This window comes from Lagenorhynchus albirostris, chromosome X (assembly GCF_949774975.1).
Source record: "Lagenorhynchus albirostris chromosome X, mLagAlb1.1, whole genome shotgun sequence".
NCBI classification, from domain to species: Eukaryota; Metazoa; Chordata; class Mammalia; order Artiodactyla; family Delphinidae; genus Lagenorhynchus; species Lagenorhynchus albirostris.
This window is the reverse complement of record NC_083116.1, coordinates 96448416-96467912: the sequence shown is the minus strand read 5'-3', so window position 1 is coordinate 96467912 and position 19497 is coordinate 96448416. Positions and strand designations below refer to the sequence as shown.

At 42.1% G+C, this 19497-nt stretch overlaps 1 protein-coding gene across 1 annotated transcript; it reads left to right on the top strand.

The window, feature by feature from the left end:
* The first annotated feature begins 278 nt into the window (after nt 1-278).
* ATP6AP2 (ATPase H+ transporting accessory protein 2) lies at nt 279-19497 on the top strand. Its single transcript, XM_060137424.1, has 9 exons — nt 279-452; nt 6408-6538; nt 8161-8292; nt 13099-13194; nt 13333-13470; nt 14388-14441; nt 15322-15471; nt 16444-16563; nt 18511-19497. Exons 1-9 carry the CDS (start codon nt 413-415, stop codon nt 18703-18705), a joined length of 1056 nt encoding a protein of 351 aa, XP_059993407.1. The 5' UTR covers nt 279-412; the 3' UTR covers nt 18706-19497.

Here is a 19497-nt window from a genome sequence, read left to right as displayed (position 1 = left end):
GCACCCGGGAGGCAGCCCCACCCTGTGGGCTCTCTGGACCCCTCGACAGGTTTCGTCATCCCCCCAGCCCCCGACCACCCGCCCTACCCTCCATCCCGTGACCGTTCGTCACGGGCCAGGAGAGGAACTCCCCGGCTCTTTGATCGCTGCCTGCCATTGGCAGGGCCTTCCATCCATCACGTTAGGCTCCGCCCATGACGCTAACGTTTCCCGGGCTTCGTCTCTTCCGCAGGCCGCGGCGTAGCTGGCGATTGGTGGAGAAGGCTGCAGCCGTCCCAGAGGAGGCGAGGACGGGGCGGGCTTAGGGAGTCGGGGCGAGCCCGAGCTCGTCAACCACTCGTGCGGCGGTGGTCGCTGGCGTCCCGCCGGCCAGCTCTGTGTCGCCCTGCACTGCTGCGGCCGCCGCGGAACCATGACTGTGCTCGTCGTGCTCTTGTCCTTCTTGGTGGCGGGTAAGGCCCCGGGCCGCGGGACTCGGGGGCGGCCGCGGGTGGGCGGCAGTGGGGCGGATGCCGCAGTGCGGGCAGCTGGCGATGGCCTCGGCCCAGCCGCCTCCTTCTCCGCCTTCTCTCCGGGCCGGCCTGTGGCGGCGCGGCCTGGCGGGCTTGCTGGGGCCGGGCGGGGCTGGGCTGCGTGGGGGCACCTGAGCCGGCCTCCACCCTTTGCCTCTTCAAGAAAGGCGCGTCCGCCTGTCTTGCTCCAGCCTCTTCCGGCTCGGGAGGCGCTTCGGAGGACGGGGATGCATTTCTCAGTCAACTGTTGAACTGCAGCCCTCTGCGAAGAAGTGAAGGCAGACTTCTCAGTTGCCGTTAGCTGCTGCTTTTCTTTGCATTTTTCTGGTGTCTTCATTTCTAGCGGTTATCATCAGTAATTGGTGAAATCTTCCCACTCCCCCCAGTGTTTCAGGATACGGAAGTTGGAGGTGGAGTAATTGTTTTTGTATGATTATTTCTCAAGGAGAATTTAAAGTTCCTCTCAGTAGTTTGCAATAGTTCCCAATTTTAAGGATTTGGAAACTAAGATGTGAGTCACGTTCTTAGGGTCACATGTCAAAAAATGGTAGTTTTCTCCGTGGAACCTAGGTTCCCTAGCATTCAACAAGGGGAATGCAAGTCAGCTCATAATTGGCCTCTTACCGTGCATCATGTAATTCGGTTAATTTTACACCAATCCTTAGAAGAGGATATCACCCTCGTTTTACAGAGTGGTCAAGCCTAGATAAATTACCCAAACAGCACACAAGTAGTAAGCCGCAAAGCTGGAATTGAACTCAGATCAGCTGGTTCCAAAGTGTGGGCCTTTCCCATTATACAATGTCGTGGCACAGGTGTGAGAATGTGGGAATGATGGGGGCAGGGACTGGGGGCACAGTGGTGAACAAGAGGCCGAGTTGAGAACAGTTTGGAGGAATGGGTCCCTGTTCCCCAGTGTGTCGATTCAAAACCTAGACGTTAAAAATCTGTAGGACGCCTGTGCCGCTGCTCTGTGAGGTGCTGAGATGCCCCACTTTGGGAATGGTGGTTTAATTCTACATGAAGGTACAGACCTTTGATGTTTTTGAAACCTGCAGGTTTTCTCCATCCTTGGAGGTGCCCAGTATTGTGTGTTGATGATAGTTACACTTACTTTAGTGACCCCCAAATTTTAAGGTTGTGTTGTACCTTTCGTCTCTGGCTCTGTCAAGGTCGTTCTGATCTATCTACTCAATTTCTTTGGGGGAATTTTTTAAGTTTTTAAATTCCGTTTTTGAAATTTAAAGATCTTCCTTTTGATACTGTGATGTAACTGAACATCTCGCTGAAATTCCATGTTTTAATGTTATGATTGATATTATTTTGATTCAGTGAGGTTTAGGGGTTTTTGTTAGGTTTTGGTCTGAGGCAAAATAATTGCTTCTGTATATGGTTTGAACCTGCTTTCCTAACTATAATAGTCTAGTTCATACAGATCAAGAATCTGATCCTGTCAGCTTCTGCACTGCATGCTCTTGTCAGATGAGGTGAAATTACTATTTTCCACAATGACTAAATGTGATTTAATGGAAAACATCTTTAAGAGATTTGACTTCTCTATTTGAGAAAAATATATATAAGTCCTTTACAATGGTGTTACCAAACCAGAGACCAGGGGAAGGGATCTAGGGTTATGAATACCAGGTCATGAGGAGTATTTGAAAAAAATTCAGATGTTTAGCTTGGAGAGAAAAGGCCAAGGGTGAACACATGGAATTTGAAGGGATGTCACGTTGAAGAGGGATTCAGTTTGGTCACTGATGCCCCAGAGGTCAAAAGTAGGACCTGTTTATTTTTTCACTTGTTGATTCCATCCCCATTCATAGATGACAGCATAGTATGGTGGGGAGTTCCCAAAGAGGGGAAGGATTCTTAACCTCTCTCTCAGACTGGGGAGGCGGGGGGGAATTTCCCTTGGCAGGGTGCCTCACCGGCAAATGTGTGAAAGGTTGGGGTGGGAAGAAAAGCACAGAGGTGTGAGAGCAAAAGAGCGAATAGTTTGGTGGAGCTGAAACGCATAGGGGTTAAGTTGGGGAGATCCCAAAAGGAAGGGTGGTGAAGTGCTTTGGGTGTTACATTTTGGATTTTGTTTCAAAGGCTCCGGGCATCGAGTGAAGGTGGTTGAGCTGCAGGGTGAATGTTCAGATCTGTAGTTTGAAAAGGTGCTGGGAAGGCTGGATCTGAGAGTGGCATGACAGGTCATAAGGCGGCCAGTTCTGTCAAGCCTCTGGAGGGCCTGAAGTGGGGAGGGCCTGATGAGGCCCCTGGGCATGGAGGGGAAAGGGTTGTGAGATAAGAAGGAGAACAAAAGATGGACAGAATTCATTGGTTGATTAGCTGTGGTGCTGAGGAAGGATTTAAAGATGACTAATTCAAGCAGCTGGGTGGAAGGTGGTGTCATCCTTTGATACAGAGAATGTAGGAGGCGTGTATGGAAAAATGGTGAATTCAGTTCTGAACTTGTTGAGTTTGAAGGACCCGTGGGACTTAGAAGGAAACGCTCAGCTGACTGTGGGGTATGTAGGCCTAAGGTTCAAGGGAAATCTAAGCTGAATATAAAAATCTGGGAGCCATTAGTGTGTTTTTGGTGCTTGCAGTCTTAAGGAGTAGATGGGCTCAGCCAGGGGGAGACTCCATTGTAGAACAGTGTAGAATAGAAAGCAGTGAGGGTCAGAAATGGAGCTGCAGATCTCCAAAGTGGAGTGTGCCCAGTGATATTGGGATGCCAGAAGAATGTACTGGAAATTCCATTTGTCTTTTATTTTCTCTCTCTTTCTTTTTTTTTATAGTAATGGTCAGATATTTTTGTAGACTGTCCCTCAATTTGGGCTTGTCTGCTATTTTCTCATGATTAAATTGGGAAGAATACTAAGGTGTGTCATCCTTTTAAAAAATTTCTATTTATTTTGTGTGTTCTGTAATATATTATGAATATATATTTTATACTAGAAATGTATACTTTATAAGTAAATATACGTATATTGGGAATACTTTCAAACTTTATACTGAAAGGGTTGAAATCTCAAAAGTTTGGACGTCACTGCTTTAAAGGATGGGAAGGGGAAGAAACTGAGGAGAAAAGTAGCCGGAGGGATTGGAAGGAAAACCAGGGGCCCGGGCTTATGGAGGCCAAGGCAGGAGAGTTTCAAGGAAGGGGTTGTCAGTATCAGTTGCTTTGGGAAGTTACATACATTGAGGGCTGAAAATTGTCTTTGGGATTTGGTGAGTCATTTCAGTGGCATGGTGGGGTCAGAAGCTGTGGGTTAGGTAGCAAACAGGAGATGAAGAAGTAGCAGAGCCAGTGATGGCTGACAACTCTTCCAGGATTCTTCGTCTGAAGGGAAGCAGAAGTAGGTGGAGGCTGGTAGGACCAAAGGAAGGGTTTTGTGGTTTGGATTTTAGAATGGGAGCACCCTACGCGTATTTTTATGCTGAAGCGAAAGAGCCAGTTGAGAGGGGAAACGGCTAGTGCAACATGTGGCTTCATTCATTCAATCAACAAGTATCTATTGAGCACCGGTGTGCCAGGCACCGTTTTCAGCCCTGGGGATATTGTGTGAACAAGACAGACTGAAACCTCTGCCCTCGTGGAGCTCTTTTGTACAGGGCCAGCTTCGTATGCCCCAAACCATATAGCCACCTAACTCCTGATACATCCTCTCTTCCAGAATACAGACTTAATAAACCCTGAATGAATAATTCAGTAGGTGAATGAATGAAGGTCCCTTGAAGGCTGAACCGTGGGATATTTTCAACCGGAGGAGGGACATCCCTGCCAGCACCTGGAAGGAGAGGAGATAAGGATAGGGGCTTGTGCAGATAAACTTGTGATGGGGAGAGGAAGCAGGAAGCTGGAGGAATTCCTGTGCTTTCTCTTGAAGCTGGAGATGAGGTTATCTGGTGAGACTGAGTTGGGAGTGATAAAACTGGAAGTTGAGAGAAGTTGGGAAGCCAACTTCTTAAACTTTTTAAAAGGTTAGAATGTTGGGACAATGGAGATGATTGCTGGCAAACGTGGCGCTGAGGTGGCATCCCCATTCACTGGTCACATTCAGGTAGAGGATGGGTGACTTTCTTTCAGGTATCCCGGAGATGCCTGCGTGAAGCAGCAGTTTCTCAGTATAGGAGTCCTTGTAAGGTTTTCTGAAGCTCTAGGCTGCTGAAGGACTGTTGTACAGGTGTGGAAGTGGATTCTAACTATAAAGTTGAGGCAAAGTAATTTAGTAGAGCTCTGCTGGGGTCGAGTGAGTAGGGCTGCATCTCAAACAAGGCAATCTCCAGATCCAGATATTGTTCTTTAAGTGTGTATGGTATTCAGAAAGTATGCCTTCCTTGCTGCCCCATTTTCCTTAGAGTTTGCAGTTAACTACTACTTCAGCGAAGCAAGATGTCTGTCATTTACAAACTGCCATTCCATCCTGCTAATTTTTGTCTGCCTTCGGGTAGAGCAGTTTGGAAATTCCTGCTCTAGTGGCTGTGCTGAATGAAACTCGTAACTCTTCATGTTGTATCAGCACCATCCTGAGGCCTTTTATTTACTGTCAATACTGCAACACCAAAACATTTACTGTTGCTTCCAACGTTATTCCCATAGCCTGTAAGTGGTACTTTCCTTAGGTCAAGAGAGTAACAGTGATGCTTTGTTAAAGTCTAATTTTCCTGTACTAGGCATGACCAAGATTTGTTTTGGACTTGGAACTAATCTTTTCATAGGAACTCGAAAGTTTCCATTAGTTACTTGTCCTTGTGTAATCTAGACATCATTGGGTTAACTCACGATGGGTGAAGAAGCAAGATACCTACCTCATCCTTAGCCTTGGAGGGCCTATAACATAGTCCCTTGATTCTCATTCTCACCTCTTAATCCCAGGCCCCATACCCCTAGACTAGTTGATTTTATTATTACAGAATACCTTTTCTCAGCCTCTTGATATGTGCCTTGGAAAAACTATGTCCTGGACTTTGTTTCTGGAGTCTGAAGTATTTTACATTCTGACTGGTAACGTGGACCCCCCATTTGACAGTACTCATTTCAATAGCTTTGCCTGTGGGACATAAGGGAAGCTATGATCTATCCTAAGATATACTAACCTGCTGAAGTTTTGGCGTGATATACTAGGAATTTTATGAATTTGCATTTTCAAGAGAGGATCGATGGTAGAAATATTTATTTGTTTATTTATGGCTGTGTTGGGTCTTCGTGGCTGTGCGCGGGCTTTCTCTAGTTGCGGTGAGTGGGGTCTACTCCTCGTTGTGGTGTGTGGGCTTCTCGATGCAGTGGCTTCTCTTGTTGCGGAGCACGGGCTCTAGGCACGCAGGCTACAGCAGTTGTGGCACGTGGGCTCAGTAGTTGCGGCTCGTGGGCTCTAGAGCGCAGGCTCAGTCGCTCCACGGCATGTGGGATCCTCCTGGACCAGGGCTCGAGCCCGTGTCCCCTGCATTGGCAGGCGGATTCCTAACCACTGAGCCATCAGGGAAGCCCTCGATGGTAGAAATAATTTACAGATTTCAAGTTTCTTTTCTTCCTTTCTGGTCTGGGCCAAGGTTTTGGTTTTGGTTCTTTAAAAATGTGGAGAAATGCTGCTGATTTCTAATTCTTGCCAAATTGCCACATGCCCCTGTTTAAGGGCCATCTGTAGGAAGGCACCTAGATCATTAGGAGAATCTTGTTTCATAGTTGTAACTTTGTTACAGCAGAATGTATGGACTTAAATTCTTACAGTGATACTTTGAAAAAGAATTTGTTGATGTTTAGGTTTTAGCATTTTGTCCAATCAAAATTTAGTATGCTAAAGTCAATGGAGAATGGGAAAGTATGTATTATATTTAATAATTTTCAATGTGGGTACAAAAGATTTATGATGGTGATCATTTATTAATCTGTTTTCCTTTCAGGTGTCTTAGGGAACGAGTTCAGTATATTAAGATCACCAGGGTCTGTTGTTTTCCGGGATGGAAATTGGCCCATACCAGGAGAGCGAATCCCAGACGTGGCTGCATTGTCCATGGGCTTCTCTGTGAAAGAAGTATGTGTATTTAAAAAAAATATTTGGAGCTGCTTGTGCAAGCATTTTTGTTGATTTCTGCTAATATGCCAGGAAAGCAACGGGCAAACATAGGTCCAGGTCACAAAAGGAAAAAGCTTATTTGTAGTCAGGGAGATTTTGGATAAGTGTTCGAAGCTCGGTTATGAAAACAAATCATTATAAAAGATTAACCATGTAATCGTTTATTCATAGTAGTGACGTTCTTTGTTATATAAGAGAATGCATCTGTCCTACTATTAATAGGATGTATAATTTTATTGTGTTTTTCCAGTACACGTGATAGATTTGTGTCTTGGTTCAGGCTGCTATTACAAAGTACCATAGACTGGCTGCTTTATAAACATTTATTTCTCACAGTTCCAGGGGCTGGAAGTCTGCCGTCAGGGCGCCAGCATGGTAGGGTTCTGGTGAAGGCCCTCTCTGGGTTGCAGACTGCCAACTTCTTGTCGTACCCTCACATGGTGGAGAGAGCCGGAGAGAGCCCTCTGGGGTCCCCTCTATAAGGGCGCTCTAAGCTCATTCACGAGGATTCCGTCCTCATAATGTAGTCACCTCCCTAAGGCCCCTACTCCTAATACCGTCATACTGGAGGGATTAGGATTTTGCAATATGAATTTTGAGGAGACACGTACATTCAGTCCATTGCAATTGTTTATGAATGATAAAATGTATATGCATCTTACCTGAATTTAGGAAAATAGTGTGGTCAGTAGCCATAACCTTTTGTAATAACTGGCTGCTTACATGATTGTTGCGTAGGGGGCCTAGGTCCCGTCAGTATGAGACATTTTATAAAGCTCAGGGCTGGAAGAAAGGAGATGGAGTTTGCTTTGTCTTCCTGTCTCCTCCCACTTTAAACTTTGGTGCTTTTGAGGTGGTCTCTAGATGTCATCAATCACTCAAAGGAACATTCTTCCTAGGTCCTGAGTGCCCTTGAAACCAGAAGCAATGCATGGGAGCTGCCTCTGCTGGGCCTTTGGGTGGAGCCCCCGCGTTCCTTGCGTGAACCTGATGGGTTGTTTACATTTAAGGATGAAATTTGTACCTAGTTCTTTACAAACTTAATTTTGACTACAAATGGCTGTCAAAGTAACCTTTAGAAATAATTACTAATCAACTACTGAGAGTTACTTTCAGCAGGAATTTTATTTATAAAGCACTTAGTCTAAAGAGAATGTTGTAATGGTAGCCTTGCTGTGTCACTGTGAAAGAAAAGTGATGCTGTAGGTAAGGGCAAAGAATGATGTGAGGGAAGAAAATGTCCATGGTTATATGGAAAAGAGAATGTTTTGTAATCTGGAATTTGAAAAGTACCTACATTTTGTTTATTTGCCTGCTTTTTTCCACAGAAGGTTTGAGATGACTTATTATTAGACTTTATTGTTTCAAGTCTGTAGAAGTTTAAGAAAACGAAGAAGGTAGAAATCAGCATCCTCAATTAGGAGATTGCAACTACTGCTTTAAATAAGACATTTGCTGTCCGTGTGAGTTTTCATTGCCAGTGTCATCCCAGTACCCCGTAATTCTGCTTGTTAGATGTTATTAGGGAAATGGTTTCCTGAGTTGATAATTGGGACAGTTTCACACTTTTCAATGTGTAGGACCTTTCTTGGCCGGGACTCGCAGTGGGTAACCTATTCCACCGTCCTCGGGCTACCGTTATGGTGATGGTGAAGGGAGTGGACAAGCTTGCTCTACCCCCAGGCAGTGTCATTTCGTACCCTTTGGAAAATGTGAGTATTTATTATAAAGAATTAAAGGGATGCATTTAAAATTTTGTTTTGTCAGCTGTCATTATGGATTGTGTTCTAAGCACTCGTGTTTTTTTTTTAATGCACTGATAGTCTTTTTTTAATTACATGATGGTTGTAAATTTATTGAGACTTGGCTGTTTGCCATGGATGAGAATACTTTCTAAGGTAACAGAGAAATTGGCCCACTCTCAGAATAGTCAGAGGCTCAAAAAAGAGAAACCAGTTGAGGGTGTAACCTGCTGACATTTTCTAGGGCATTATTTTGTCACCTTCCCTTCAGAATTTTATCATTTTTGAGTAAGAAGGAGACTGGAGGCAGTTTTGCTGGCTCACTTATCCCTTCACTGGCCTTTCAGGCAATATGGCTGACTGAGCTGTTGTGAGAGGCCATCCTTCTACTGTAAGCATATAGAAGTCACCAAACATCTTTACATGTATCACTAAACTCGAAAGCAAGCAAGGGGTACACACAGGTGCCAGATATGAATAGGGAATTCAAAAGCCACAGTGGTGAGCAGGAGCTGAAGGTGAAATTGTGTTCCCTACAGAAAGCCTGGGGCTATAAAATGCTGTCTTGTTCTTGAAAGGAGGACTGTTAAAACCCCAGCTGCCCCAGGGCTACCATGAAGGAGCTGGGTTGCCACCCTTAGCTGTGGGGCCCAAAGAGCCCCCCTAAGAGAAATCGGAACTATGGGCTTGTGCTGTGCAGTCACATGCTCCGGATTCACACAGTCCACCCCACACAGACACCTCCCCAGCCCAGGGCTCCTTCGGTAAAAAAGAATCGAAGAGGAGTTGAATTTACCAAACACTTGAAGGAAAAAAACGCCATGAGAAAGTCAGCAGGTGCGACAAACAGAATTCATCCCCCTAGAACTACTGCAGATAACAGACCAGCCTCAAAAAGAGATTTAAAAATACATACATTAAAATTGTGAAAGAGTTAAAGGAAGGGATAGAAACCAGAGGCAGTTAAAAGATATTTTTGATATGTGGTGCTTTCATTTTCACTTAAAAATATTTTGTAATTTCTACTGATTTCTTTAACCCATGAGTTATTTAGAAGTGTTGTAACATATGGGTTCTTTCAAAATAAGTTTTGATTTTTCAGTTTCTAATTTCACTGCATTGTAACACTGGTCTATATGATGTTGATTTTGGTGGTGGGGCATGTTTCACACTTTTCCTGTGGTCTAGTATAGATTATCTCCAAGCACACATGACATGCTTACAAAAAATGACCAGGTACTAGGCCACAAGGCAAATCTCAGTGGATAATAATCAGTATCATATAAACCACCCTCTCTGACCACAATGCAGTTAAATCTGAATACAGTAACAAATGATACCTTAAAAAATGCTTGGAAATGGTAGAAACAAACACAAGAACGACTCCTCAGGTTTAGAGCACACTGAGGTAGACTAAAGCCAAATCAACACCTAAATATAGTGAAATTGAAGAACTGTCAAGGACGCGGACGCTAATAATCTTGCCAGAGAGAAAAGACGCTGTCATGACAAAGGAATGAGAGCAAAATGGTAGCAGATTTCTCATCATTGCCATTAGGGACCAGAAGCGCAAGAAAGGAAAAGCAGGAATTGCATAGTATGAAGCTAGGCTGAGAATATTGTTTAGTTATAATAAAATGATACAGAAATGAAAATTGTAACTATTGGGAGAGTGGAGAGAGAGAGTGCTTGTAAGGGGATAGGGCTGTGGTTGGTAATGTGGGAGAGCTAGATCCTCATTTTCTATAATGGGCGATAAATACATAATGCCTAAAATTAAAAAATCAGTATGGAGTAGTATAAACATTTAGAGGTGGTGGTAAAAAGAAAAGGAAACAAAAGATTTGAAGGTGAGTGCTATAAATAGGTACTAAGGATGTAATTAATGTTCAGTCAGCATGATGACTGTAGTTAACACTGCTGTGTGATACATGTGAAAGTTGTCAAGAGGGTAAATTCTAAGTTATCACAAGGAAAAAAAATTTTCTTTTTTGCTTTCTCTTTTTTTTGTATCTATGAGATGATGGATGTTCACTAAACTTATTGCAGTAATCATTTCACAGTATATGTAAGTCAAACCATCATGTTGTATACCTTAAAACTTACACAGTGATGTATGTTAACGGTATCTCAATAAAACTGGAAAAACTAACTCGAAGTGAGGAAGAAAAAAGATGGGGGAGGAAAGAAAGTACCTCATAGAAATAGGAAATGGATGCGCAAACTTATCTTCCATAGAAAGTCTTAGATAATTGTCTCTTTAAACCGCATGTATATATATAACTCTTAAAAATTAATTTTTAAAAAGCCAACAAGAAAAGATAGCTGGAATAGACACAGTCCTAAATAATTCATTGGTTGAGGAGAAAATTATGGTGGAAGTGTTGAAATTATTTGGAACTGAATATCACAAATGTGCCATATATTTAAAAATTGTGGGGCACAGCTAAAGTGGTAAGAAGCAGGAAAATTTATAACCCTACAGGCACATGTTAGATAATTTAAAAGATTGGAAATTAATGAGCTAAAGAAACCTAAAGAATTTCAGAGTAAATGGAAGGAAGGGAACAATAAAAATGCAAGACGTGAAAAAGATACTTTTAGTCTTCGCAAAGATTATTAAGTAGCTTGTTATGTGATTTCTGTGAAAATCACTGTAGAAGATCTCTTTTAAAACCGTATATATGGGGGCTTCCCTGGTGGCGCAGTGGTTGAGAGTCTGCCTGCTGATGCAGGGGACACGGGTTCGTGCCCCAGTCCGGGAGGATCCCACATGCCGCGGAGCGGCTGGGCCTGTGAGCCATGGCCGCTGAGCCTGCGCTCCGCAGCGGGAGAGGCCACAGCAGTGAGAGGCCTGCGTACCGCAAAAAAGGGAAACAAAACAAAACAAAATGTATATATGGGACGTCCCTGGTCCAGTGGTTAAGACGCCGCGCTTCCACTGCAGGGGGCACAGGTTCCATCCGTGGTCGGGAAACTACGATCCCATAGGCCACACAGCACAGCCAAAAAATAAAGTATATTAAAAATCCAATATGCCATTAAGATTTTCATTAGCCTACAATCCAAAACTAAACATTTAAAAAGAGGTCATGTTATTGCTTGACCCTGACTGACTGCTTCTAATCCTTTTAGTGGCAGTAGGTGGAAAGATATAAAGCTCTGAGGGAAAAATCACCCCCCCCCCAAAAAAAAAGCCTTAGAATTCCACTAAAGCTTCTATTTGATTAGCTAGCTGTTATCATTAGATTTTCAAGTCCTGTAGATACAGAATTTACATTTTTCCCAGGACAAACATGTGTATCCTTATAACGTAGTAGAAGAAAACAGTCATGGGATTTTAAGCGTGACCTTTTTTCCTTTTATAGTATAGCAGTCTATATAATTTTTTCTTTTCTTTCACAGTTTGGCGCTCACCTGACTCAGTAGCTTCTCCAATTTGATTGCTAGGGACACGTTACCTTTAATCTTCAACTTTCCTGCTGTGTGTGCCACTGAGGTGAAATGAGGCTGGAGAGTTTGTTACATGTTCTCGTATTCCTTCCAAAGCCCAAGGAAGTGAAGTGTGTGCTTGCAAAAGGAGGAGCGCTTGTGGCTGACTCAGGGAGCTTGTAACAGGATGCTTTTGCAAGCTGGAACTCTTCCCCTTCTTCAGTTACTCATTAACTTATTTTAAGAGAATTTGGGGAAGAGTTAATATGCATCTTGTGTAAGAGTAAAAATAGATTACACTTCACGTTTATTAATCACATTTATTTCTGCCTGGCCCACATTAACGAGCTACTTATACACATGAACCTTTTAATAATAGTAAAGGGAATTACTGGGGGAAAAAAATCACTGGACGAAATCTCCATTAAAACAAAAACATTACTACTGTACTGCTTGTTGTAATAATATTAAGAATAAAATAAGTTTTTGAGGGGAAAATTACCATAATTTATTTTAAAAAATAATGTGGGGCAAAAACAGGTCTATGGGAATAGACGTCAGAATTTTGGTTACCCCTGGGGGTGGAGGGAGTGGGGAGAGAGGCTTGTAGGGCGCTGATGTTTTGCTCTGGTTGGCTTATATGAGCATATCCATTTGTAAATATTCCTTGAGCTTTGACTCCAAGATCTGTGCACCATATTATGTGTATGTTTCACTTTAATAATAAATTCACGGAAAAAAGTACATTTTATCACAATTAGCTATTTCGGTTTATTAATATCATGTGTTCCCAAGATAAATTTCACATTCAGAATTCTTGTGACATACTTTATGCCTTGCCTGAGTCTTCAGTCTATCTGAAGACCAAACCCTACATCTTATAAACATTTTTAAAATTCTGAAATGAAAAATGGTCTCTTTCAATTATATTCAAGTCTTCAAATTCCTTTGACCTTCTCTTAAATGCAAGTTAATACATTATCATTATTGTAGAATATACATTCATTGTGGCACATTTTATCAATATTGAAACCAGATGTATTGCTGCTTAAAATACCTGAATGACCACCAGAAAGTGGTCGTTTGTGGAAGGTAATGTTTTGTCCTTTATTTTGCACGTTTTTTCTCATATAGGCACATTTGGAGACACACTCATTGGCCCACTAGGGGCTGCTTAATCTTCTTGTGCCCTCAAAAGGGCTCTTTGTGTTTGGATATGATGTTTTGATTTCCACAGAAAATGCTGGTACATTTTTTTTAAGGCTCTTTTTTTAATACTATGTAAATGATTTTTCTTCCCATTTTGGTTCTGATAATAATTAAGATCTCACTATTAAATTTCAGGCAGTTCCTTTTAGTCTTGACAGCGTTGCAAATTCCATTCACTCCTTATTTTCTGAAGAAACTCCTGTAGTTTTACAGTTGGCTCCCAGTGAGGAAGTAAGTGTGATACAGTTTTTATTTTAAATGCTTTAAAAAATAAGCTTTCTTTATTTAATGAAAATTTATGAAAAATGCTGACAGACCTCTGTATATTGGAATTGTGTAGAATGTAACAAAATTTTTGGATTCTTGCAGAGAGTGTACATGGTGGGGAAGGCAAACTCGGTTTTTGAAGATCTCTCAGTAACACTAAGACAGCTCCGCAATCGACTGTTTCAAGAAAACTCTGTTCTCAGTTCACTTCCCCTCAATTCTCTGAGTAGGAACAATGAAGTAAGTAGTACAGTTATTGAATGAATAAATGAACATCATTAGTAATTTCCCATTTCTTATGCTCCTGACTTTAGAGCAAACTTGACCTTTTAGAAAATGAAAAGTTTTGCTAGTTTATTGCTTGGAGTAGATTCTTTTCCTTTAGTGTAATTTTTAAAAAATGAATCTCATGAATGAATTGACTCTGTTTGTGAGCTGATCTGTAGTAATAAATAGCACTACGTTCTAGCGCAAGGGTTGCCACCAATTGATCCTGACAGGCCAGAAATCACAGTAACTAGTTGGTAGAGCTGTGTGGACCTGGTAATGTGGGAGCCATTATTCACTGCCACTTTTGATGTGTTGCCTCATTTTTCTAATTCATTCTTGACTGTACAGTGGAGGGCACCACCCTTACTTTTGACTCCTGTATGCCAGCTTCACCACCTGTTCATGCACCCTCTTAACCACATGGCGTGCCACCTTTGTGGTAGCCTCCCTTCTTCACCTACTCTGGATGACCAGGACCACCATCTTTTATTCTTCAAGGGATGTGAGCAAAGTAGGCTATTGGCAGGACCTCGTTGCAGTGCGCCAGAATGTTCTGATGTCCTGAGGGAAAACCAGTTTAGAGTTTAGATGCTTTATCACAGCTTTATCAAAAATAAAGCTGTTGGGCTTCCCTGGTGGCACAGTGGTTGGGAGTCCGCCTGCCGATGCAGGGGACGCGGGTTCGTGGCCCGGTCTGGGAAGATCCCACATGCCGCGGAGCGGCTGGGCCCGTGAGCCATGGCCGCTGAGCCTGCACGTCCGGATCCTGTGCTCCGCAACGGGAGAGGCCACAACAGTGAGAGGCCCGTGTACCGCAAAAAAATAAATAAATAAATAAATAAATAAAATAAAATAAAATAATGCTCATTTCTTTCTGCTCTCTGCAGGTTGATCTGCTTTTTCTTTCTGAACTGCAAGTGCTACATGATATTTCAAGTCTGGTAAGTAGGCTTCTCTAATTTTTCAGTTCCATTTATTCTGGTTCCGGAAGACATTTCTAGAGAGTCCTTGAATGATAGTGAAACCAGTCAAAAAGTTATGTGCCCTAGATTTATGATTCCATGGAAGTTGAGAAATCAGCGGTGGTGTTGGGAAGTTTGAACTCATCGCACGTTAACAAATTACTTTGCATTTCTACCTTTAGGAGGGATAGTATTAATATATCTTCCAAGAACACAGGCTTCTGACCTGTTGATTTCTTGTCAGACATCAAGACTCAGACATCAAGACTTAAACAGTTTGGACTAATAATGCAGTCGACCAAGTCAGGAAGGGAATATATATGCCTGTAGTGTGTGTGTGTATATATATATATATATATATATATATATTTTTTTTTTTTTTTGGTGATTTTGGTGAATGACTTTTTTAAAAAAACCCTCCTATGATGAAATAGAAAATCTTACCCGTGTGCCGTCTTCTGAAGTTGTTGCCCAAACTCTCAGTGGGGTTGGTTTGGGGAGTGTGGAAGTGTAGTGCTGGTGGTGTGGGAGGTGACTGCTCTGTGAGCACTGATGGCTCGTCTCTTCTGGGATCAGTCTGGTCCAACCATCTGCTCTCTCATACCCTGGCCCGGACCTGAGGTTTTTAAACTAAGAAATTTTTAATTTTTAAAAGAGCTTTTATTATAACTGCTCCTAAAAATGAGATTTGTGTTGGATTTGTTTTATCAGAAACTCCCATTTAAACCAGTTCTGTTTGCCACCGTTCTAGACTATTGTGGTACCCTGGGGTGTTTCTGCCTAGTTTAGTTAGGTGTAAAACTCCAACTGGCTGTGTTTGACAATACTTCATCTATTTCCTTTTGTTTGTTCTCCTAAGTTGTCTCGACATAAGCATCTAGCCAAGGATCATTCTCCTGATTTATACTCACTGGAGCTGGCAGGTTTGGACGAAATTGGGAAACGTTACGGGGAAGACTCTGAACAATTTAGAGATGCTTCTAAGATCCTTGTTGATGCTCTACAAAAGGTAAACCATTTAAACCATCAGTGAATGGGGTGTGAGCAGTTAGAGCACTTGACTTTTAGGGAAAAATCTGCTTAGTGAAATTATTGATTGAAGTCTTTTTACTCACCTTCTTTGAGGGGCCCTCTAATTTCAGTGACGGAGGATGGAGTAGGTCACAGGTGTATGTTGGGATGTCTGTCTTTTGTCTTTTTTTTGGCCTTGCCGAGCGGCTTGCAGGATCTTAGTTCCTCGACCAGGGATCGAACCCGGGCCCCGGCAGTGAAAGTGCCAAGTCCTAACCACTGGACCACCAGGGAAATCCCAGGGATGTCTCTGGTAAAATATATCTAACATAAATTTACCATTTAACCATTTCTAAGTATATACAGCTCTGTGGCACTAAGTACATTCACATTGTTGGGCAACTGTACCACCATCCATCGCCAGAACTTTCAGCTTCCCCGAAACTCTGTCCCCGTTAATCCCCATGAAATAACCGAAGGAGAACACTTAGCACAGTACCAGACATTTAGCAGATACTAGTAAATCCCCGTTAATCCCTATGAAATAACCGAAGGAGAACACTTAGCACGGTACCAGACATTTAGCAGATACTAGTAAATGCTAGTTTTCTTCTGCCCTTGACGTTATTCACCTGCAGCTCTTCAGTGAGGCTTCATAGTTAAATCTTTGTAGATGTTTGCAATCAACCAGAGACAACAAAGATTTCATTTTTCCTACTTCCCTGCCCCCAACTTATACACCAACAAATTCAGTGACTACTCCTTTCTGGAAGTAATTTTATTTTGAACGTTTATAGAATCTTAACACTTTTCTGAATATTTAAACCTTTAAGACTTGCCTATTTTAAGACACACTGTATTTCATGAGCCAGTAGGTATTTGTATTTTTTCTTGTAGTGCACAGAAGCTTTACAAAAATTTTAAATAAGTATGTGTTTTGAGATTCATAGTAACGTCAGTAACTCTTCAGTTTGCAGATGACATGTACAATCTCTACGGTGGGAATGCAGTGGTAGAGTTAGTGACTGTCAGATCGTTCGACACATCCCTTGCGAGGAAGACTAGGACTATCCTCGAGGCAAAACAAGCGGTGAGTACGTTTTTAGATTAACTCTAAAAACCCCACTAAATCCTGTATCACTCGTGGGCAGTATGAATGAGCAGTCAGTAAATCGTGGGTTTCTTATTCACGTAGTTATTCACGTAGGTATGTGTGTTTTGCCAGTGATGCTCAGTTCTTTGGGGTTGTAATCAGATCATGCAAGACTCTGTTAGGGATAAAAGCAAATGTGTCAGAGCCCATAAGGTAATTCAAATATGGGTATTACAAGGAGACCTCAGAAGTTAACATGAGGGAGTGGTGTGGCGCTCTCAACTTGTGGAGTCTGCTTTTCTCAGGGGTACGTTGTCTTTGTGGTACAGTCTCCCATTTTCCGGCTACGTACACTCTCTATTAATACAATTTTGACCTGGATCTTGCTTTGATTTTTAAGCATTTAGAGGACATAGGCAAGGGTGCCAGCCCTAGTAAAACAAGCGTGTGTGTGCGCACGGCCAAGAACATTACTTACAGCTGGCTTCATCTCTCAGAGCAGGCGGATTCCCAGTCGTTTATGGACGCTCTCTTTGGGTCCATTTTGCAGCCCGCACTCTCCTCTGTTTTACCAATCGCTGCGTGGGACTTAGAGTGAGATGCTCAAAAGTAATGAATGTGTTCAAGATAATCTAGATGTGACTGGTTTGCGCTTGTTTCGGAGTGGAAAGACCTCTGTTTAAGACAGCATTGCAGGCTAGACAAACCGAAATTTTCCGACTACAGAGCTAGAAATAGTGGATAAAAATAGTGGATAAAAAGTAAACACCCTCTTGAATGCACAGTTTAACTCTCAAAAAAGTAAAGGAAACTCTTAAGGAGCAACTAAGAAAGGGAACTGGAGAACTGTGTTAGGCTGTCCTGGGAACATTTCCAGTTGGGTTACTGAGCAACTGGGCTCTCTGTGGGGAGTTGGAACTGACGCCTCCCCGTGAAGCTGGGACCCTGATGGGACCCTGAAAGGGCTGTGCCCGCAGTGAGGGCAGACTAGAAAACAGCCTGCCTGCCAGCAGAAGGAGACAGGAAGGCAGCTTGGGGGCTGTGCAGTCGGGGTATGTGCTGGGGGTGGAATGTCTCCTAGGGAATCCTTAACCACAGGGCCACCTTTATGTGGGTTTGAGGCTCAAATTTATACTATCCGCAAGTTCTAGGAAGCCCCAGGCCAAGAAACTGACACAAACCTCAGCCCCAGGCTGGTAAGACCGGTGGCCTCCAGCAGAAGCAAATGTAAAGCCTCCCTGGCAGGACACACCTTCCACACACAGCATACAAAGTATGTAACATGTAATACTAGTGAAGAATTCTAAAAATTAATGTTATAAAGCTGAAGAGAATACTTGTTCTTCTGAAGCTCCCTCTTGTCTTATTCCTTTACCCTCCCCATCTAGAGGTAATTGCTCTCCTGAATATTATGTTAACCATTCCCTGGCTAACCATTCCCTGGCTTTTTCTTTACAGTTTTAATACCTATGTATTTATCCTTAAATAATGTTTGGTTTTGCCTGTCTAGAATCATACTATATGTATTTTACTCTGAGCAAAGGCTCAGTATTGTTTTTAAGAGCCATGCAAGTTGATAAAATGACCTGAACTACTCTATGTTCCACTGGATGTGCCACAATTATCCATCCCGTTGATGGATATCCTTGCACATGTCTTGGTACACATCTACATCTACAAGTGTGTTCCCCAGCGCATGAACTGGCTGGATCACAGTATACTTACAGTCACGTTATCGGCGTTGCAAGCAGTTGGAGCACTATATATACCTCCACCAAACAGTGTGCTTACCTTCTCTGTGAAGGCTCCCCTTCTTGGTTCCTCCTAATAAAAGGAGCTCTTATGCCACTTATTAATATAGTTTGTTAGATAAATGAATCATAGCTAGCAAACTGGGATAATTTCCTAACTTAACATTCTTCCCTCTTGATTTCTTTATTGTAGAAGGACCCATCAAGTACCTATAACCTCGCATATAAGTATAATTTTGAATATCCAGTGGTTTTCAACATGATACTTTGGATAATGATCGCCTTGGCCTTGGCTGTGATTATCACCTCTTACAATATTTGGAACATGGATCCTGGATATGATAGCATCATTTATAGGATGACAAACCAGAAGATTCGAATGGATTGAACTTTCCTTATGCCAACTTAGAAAAGGGGTTTGGAAATTTTCGTTATAATAAATCTTTTAGTGTGTAAAGTAGATAGTATAAAAAAGCAGATTTGTGTTCTCTATTTTGTGTGCCTGTGATGATGCTCTTTTAAAGGAGCGAATTATAGCTGTGTGGTATAGATGCTCAAATACTATGATTGATATAACCATTTAATACAATTAATTTCATTCCATTTAATATTTGGAAACATGCACTGAAATAAATATTTATTTCATACAGGACAGTTTGTGTTGGGAAAATGCACTGAATTTGAAATGCTTAAAATGCTTAACTTACTTCCTTACACAGGACAGGTGAAAGTGATAATTGGACTGTTGTATACTATGAACATGAACGTCTTAATGTAAATACCTCTGAAACGAGTAAAGGTTTTTAACTTCAAGCAGCTCTAAACTATGTATGTGCTTATATAGTCACTTAGATTTGGACTTCCATCTGATTGACAGACTATAGCTGTTTTTTAACCTCTTCTGAAAGTTTGGTGATCCGAATGGTCAGGTGTGTATATTAAAGATAGATACTACATTGATGTAAACAGGAACTAGCTTTGTGGAGTTATAGATGCTTGTAATTACACACACAAAAACATGTGGGGGACATCGTGGGGCATGATTTCAGTAATTTTTCCCCTTTTGTAAGTTACTCTGGTTATTCTATAGAATGCTAAGTGGAAGTAGATGCTCCCTACTTTTCATGTGGAAGTGGACCAATAATAAAGAGTGGCAAATAAAGTTAATAATGATTCCAAA

Coding starts and splice junctions, on each gene's coding strand:
- ATP6AP2 (XM_060137424.1), top strand. CDS start 413: ATGACTGTGCTCGTCGTGCTCTTGTCCTTCTTGGTGGCGG. Junction 13,195..13,332: donor AGTTGGCTCCCAGTGAGGAA/GTAAGTGTGATA, acceptor GGATTCTTGCAG/AGAGTGTACATGGTGGGGAA. Junction 16,564..18,510: donor TCCTCGAGGCAAAACAAGCG/GTGAGTACGTTT, acceptor TCTTTATTGTAG/AAGGACCCATCAAGTACCTA.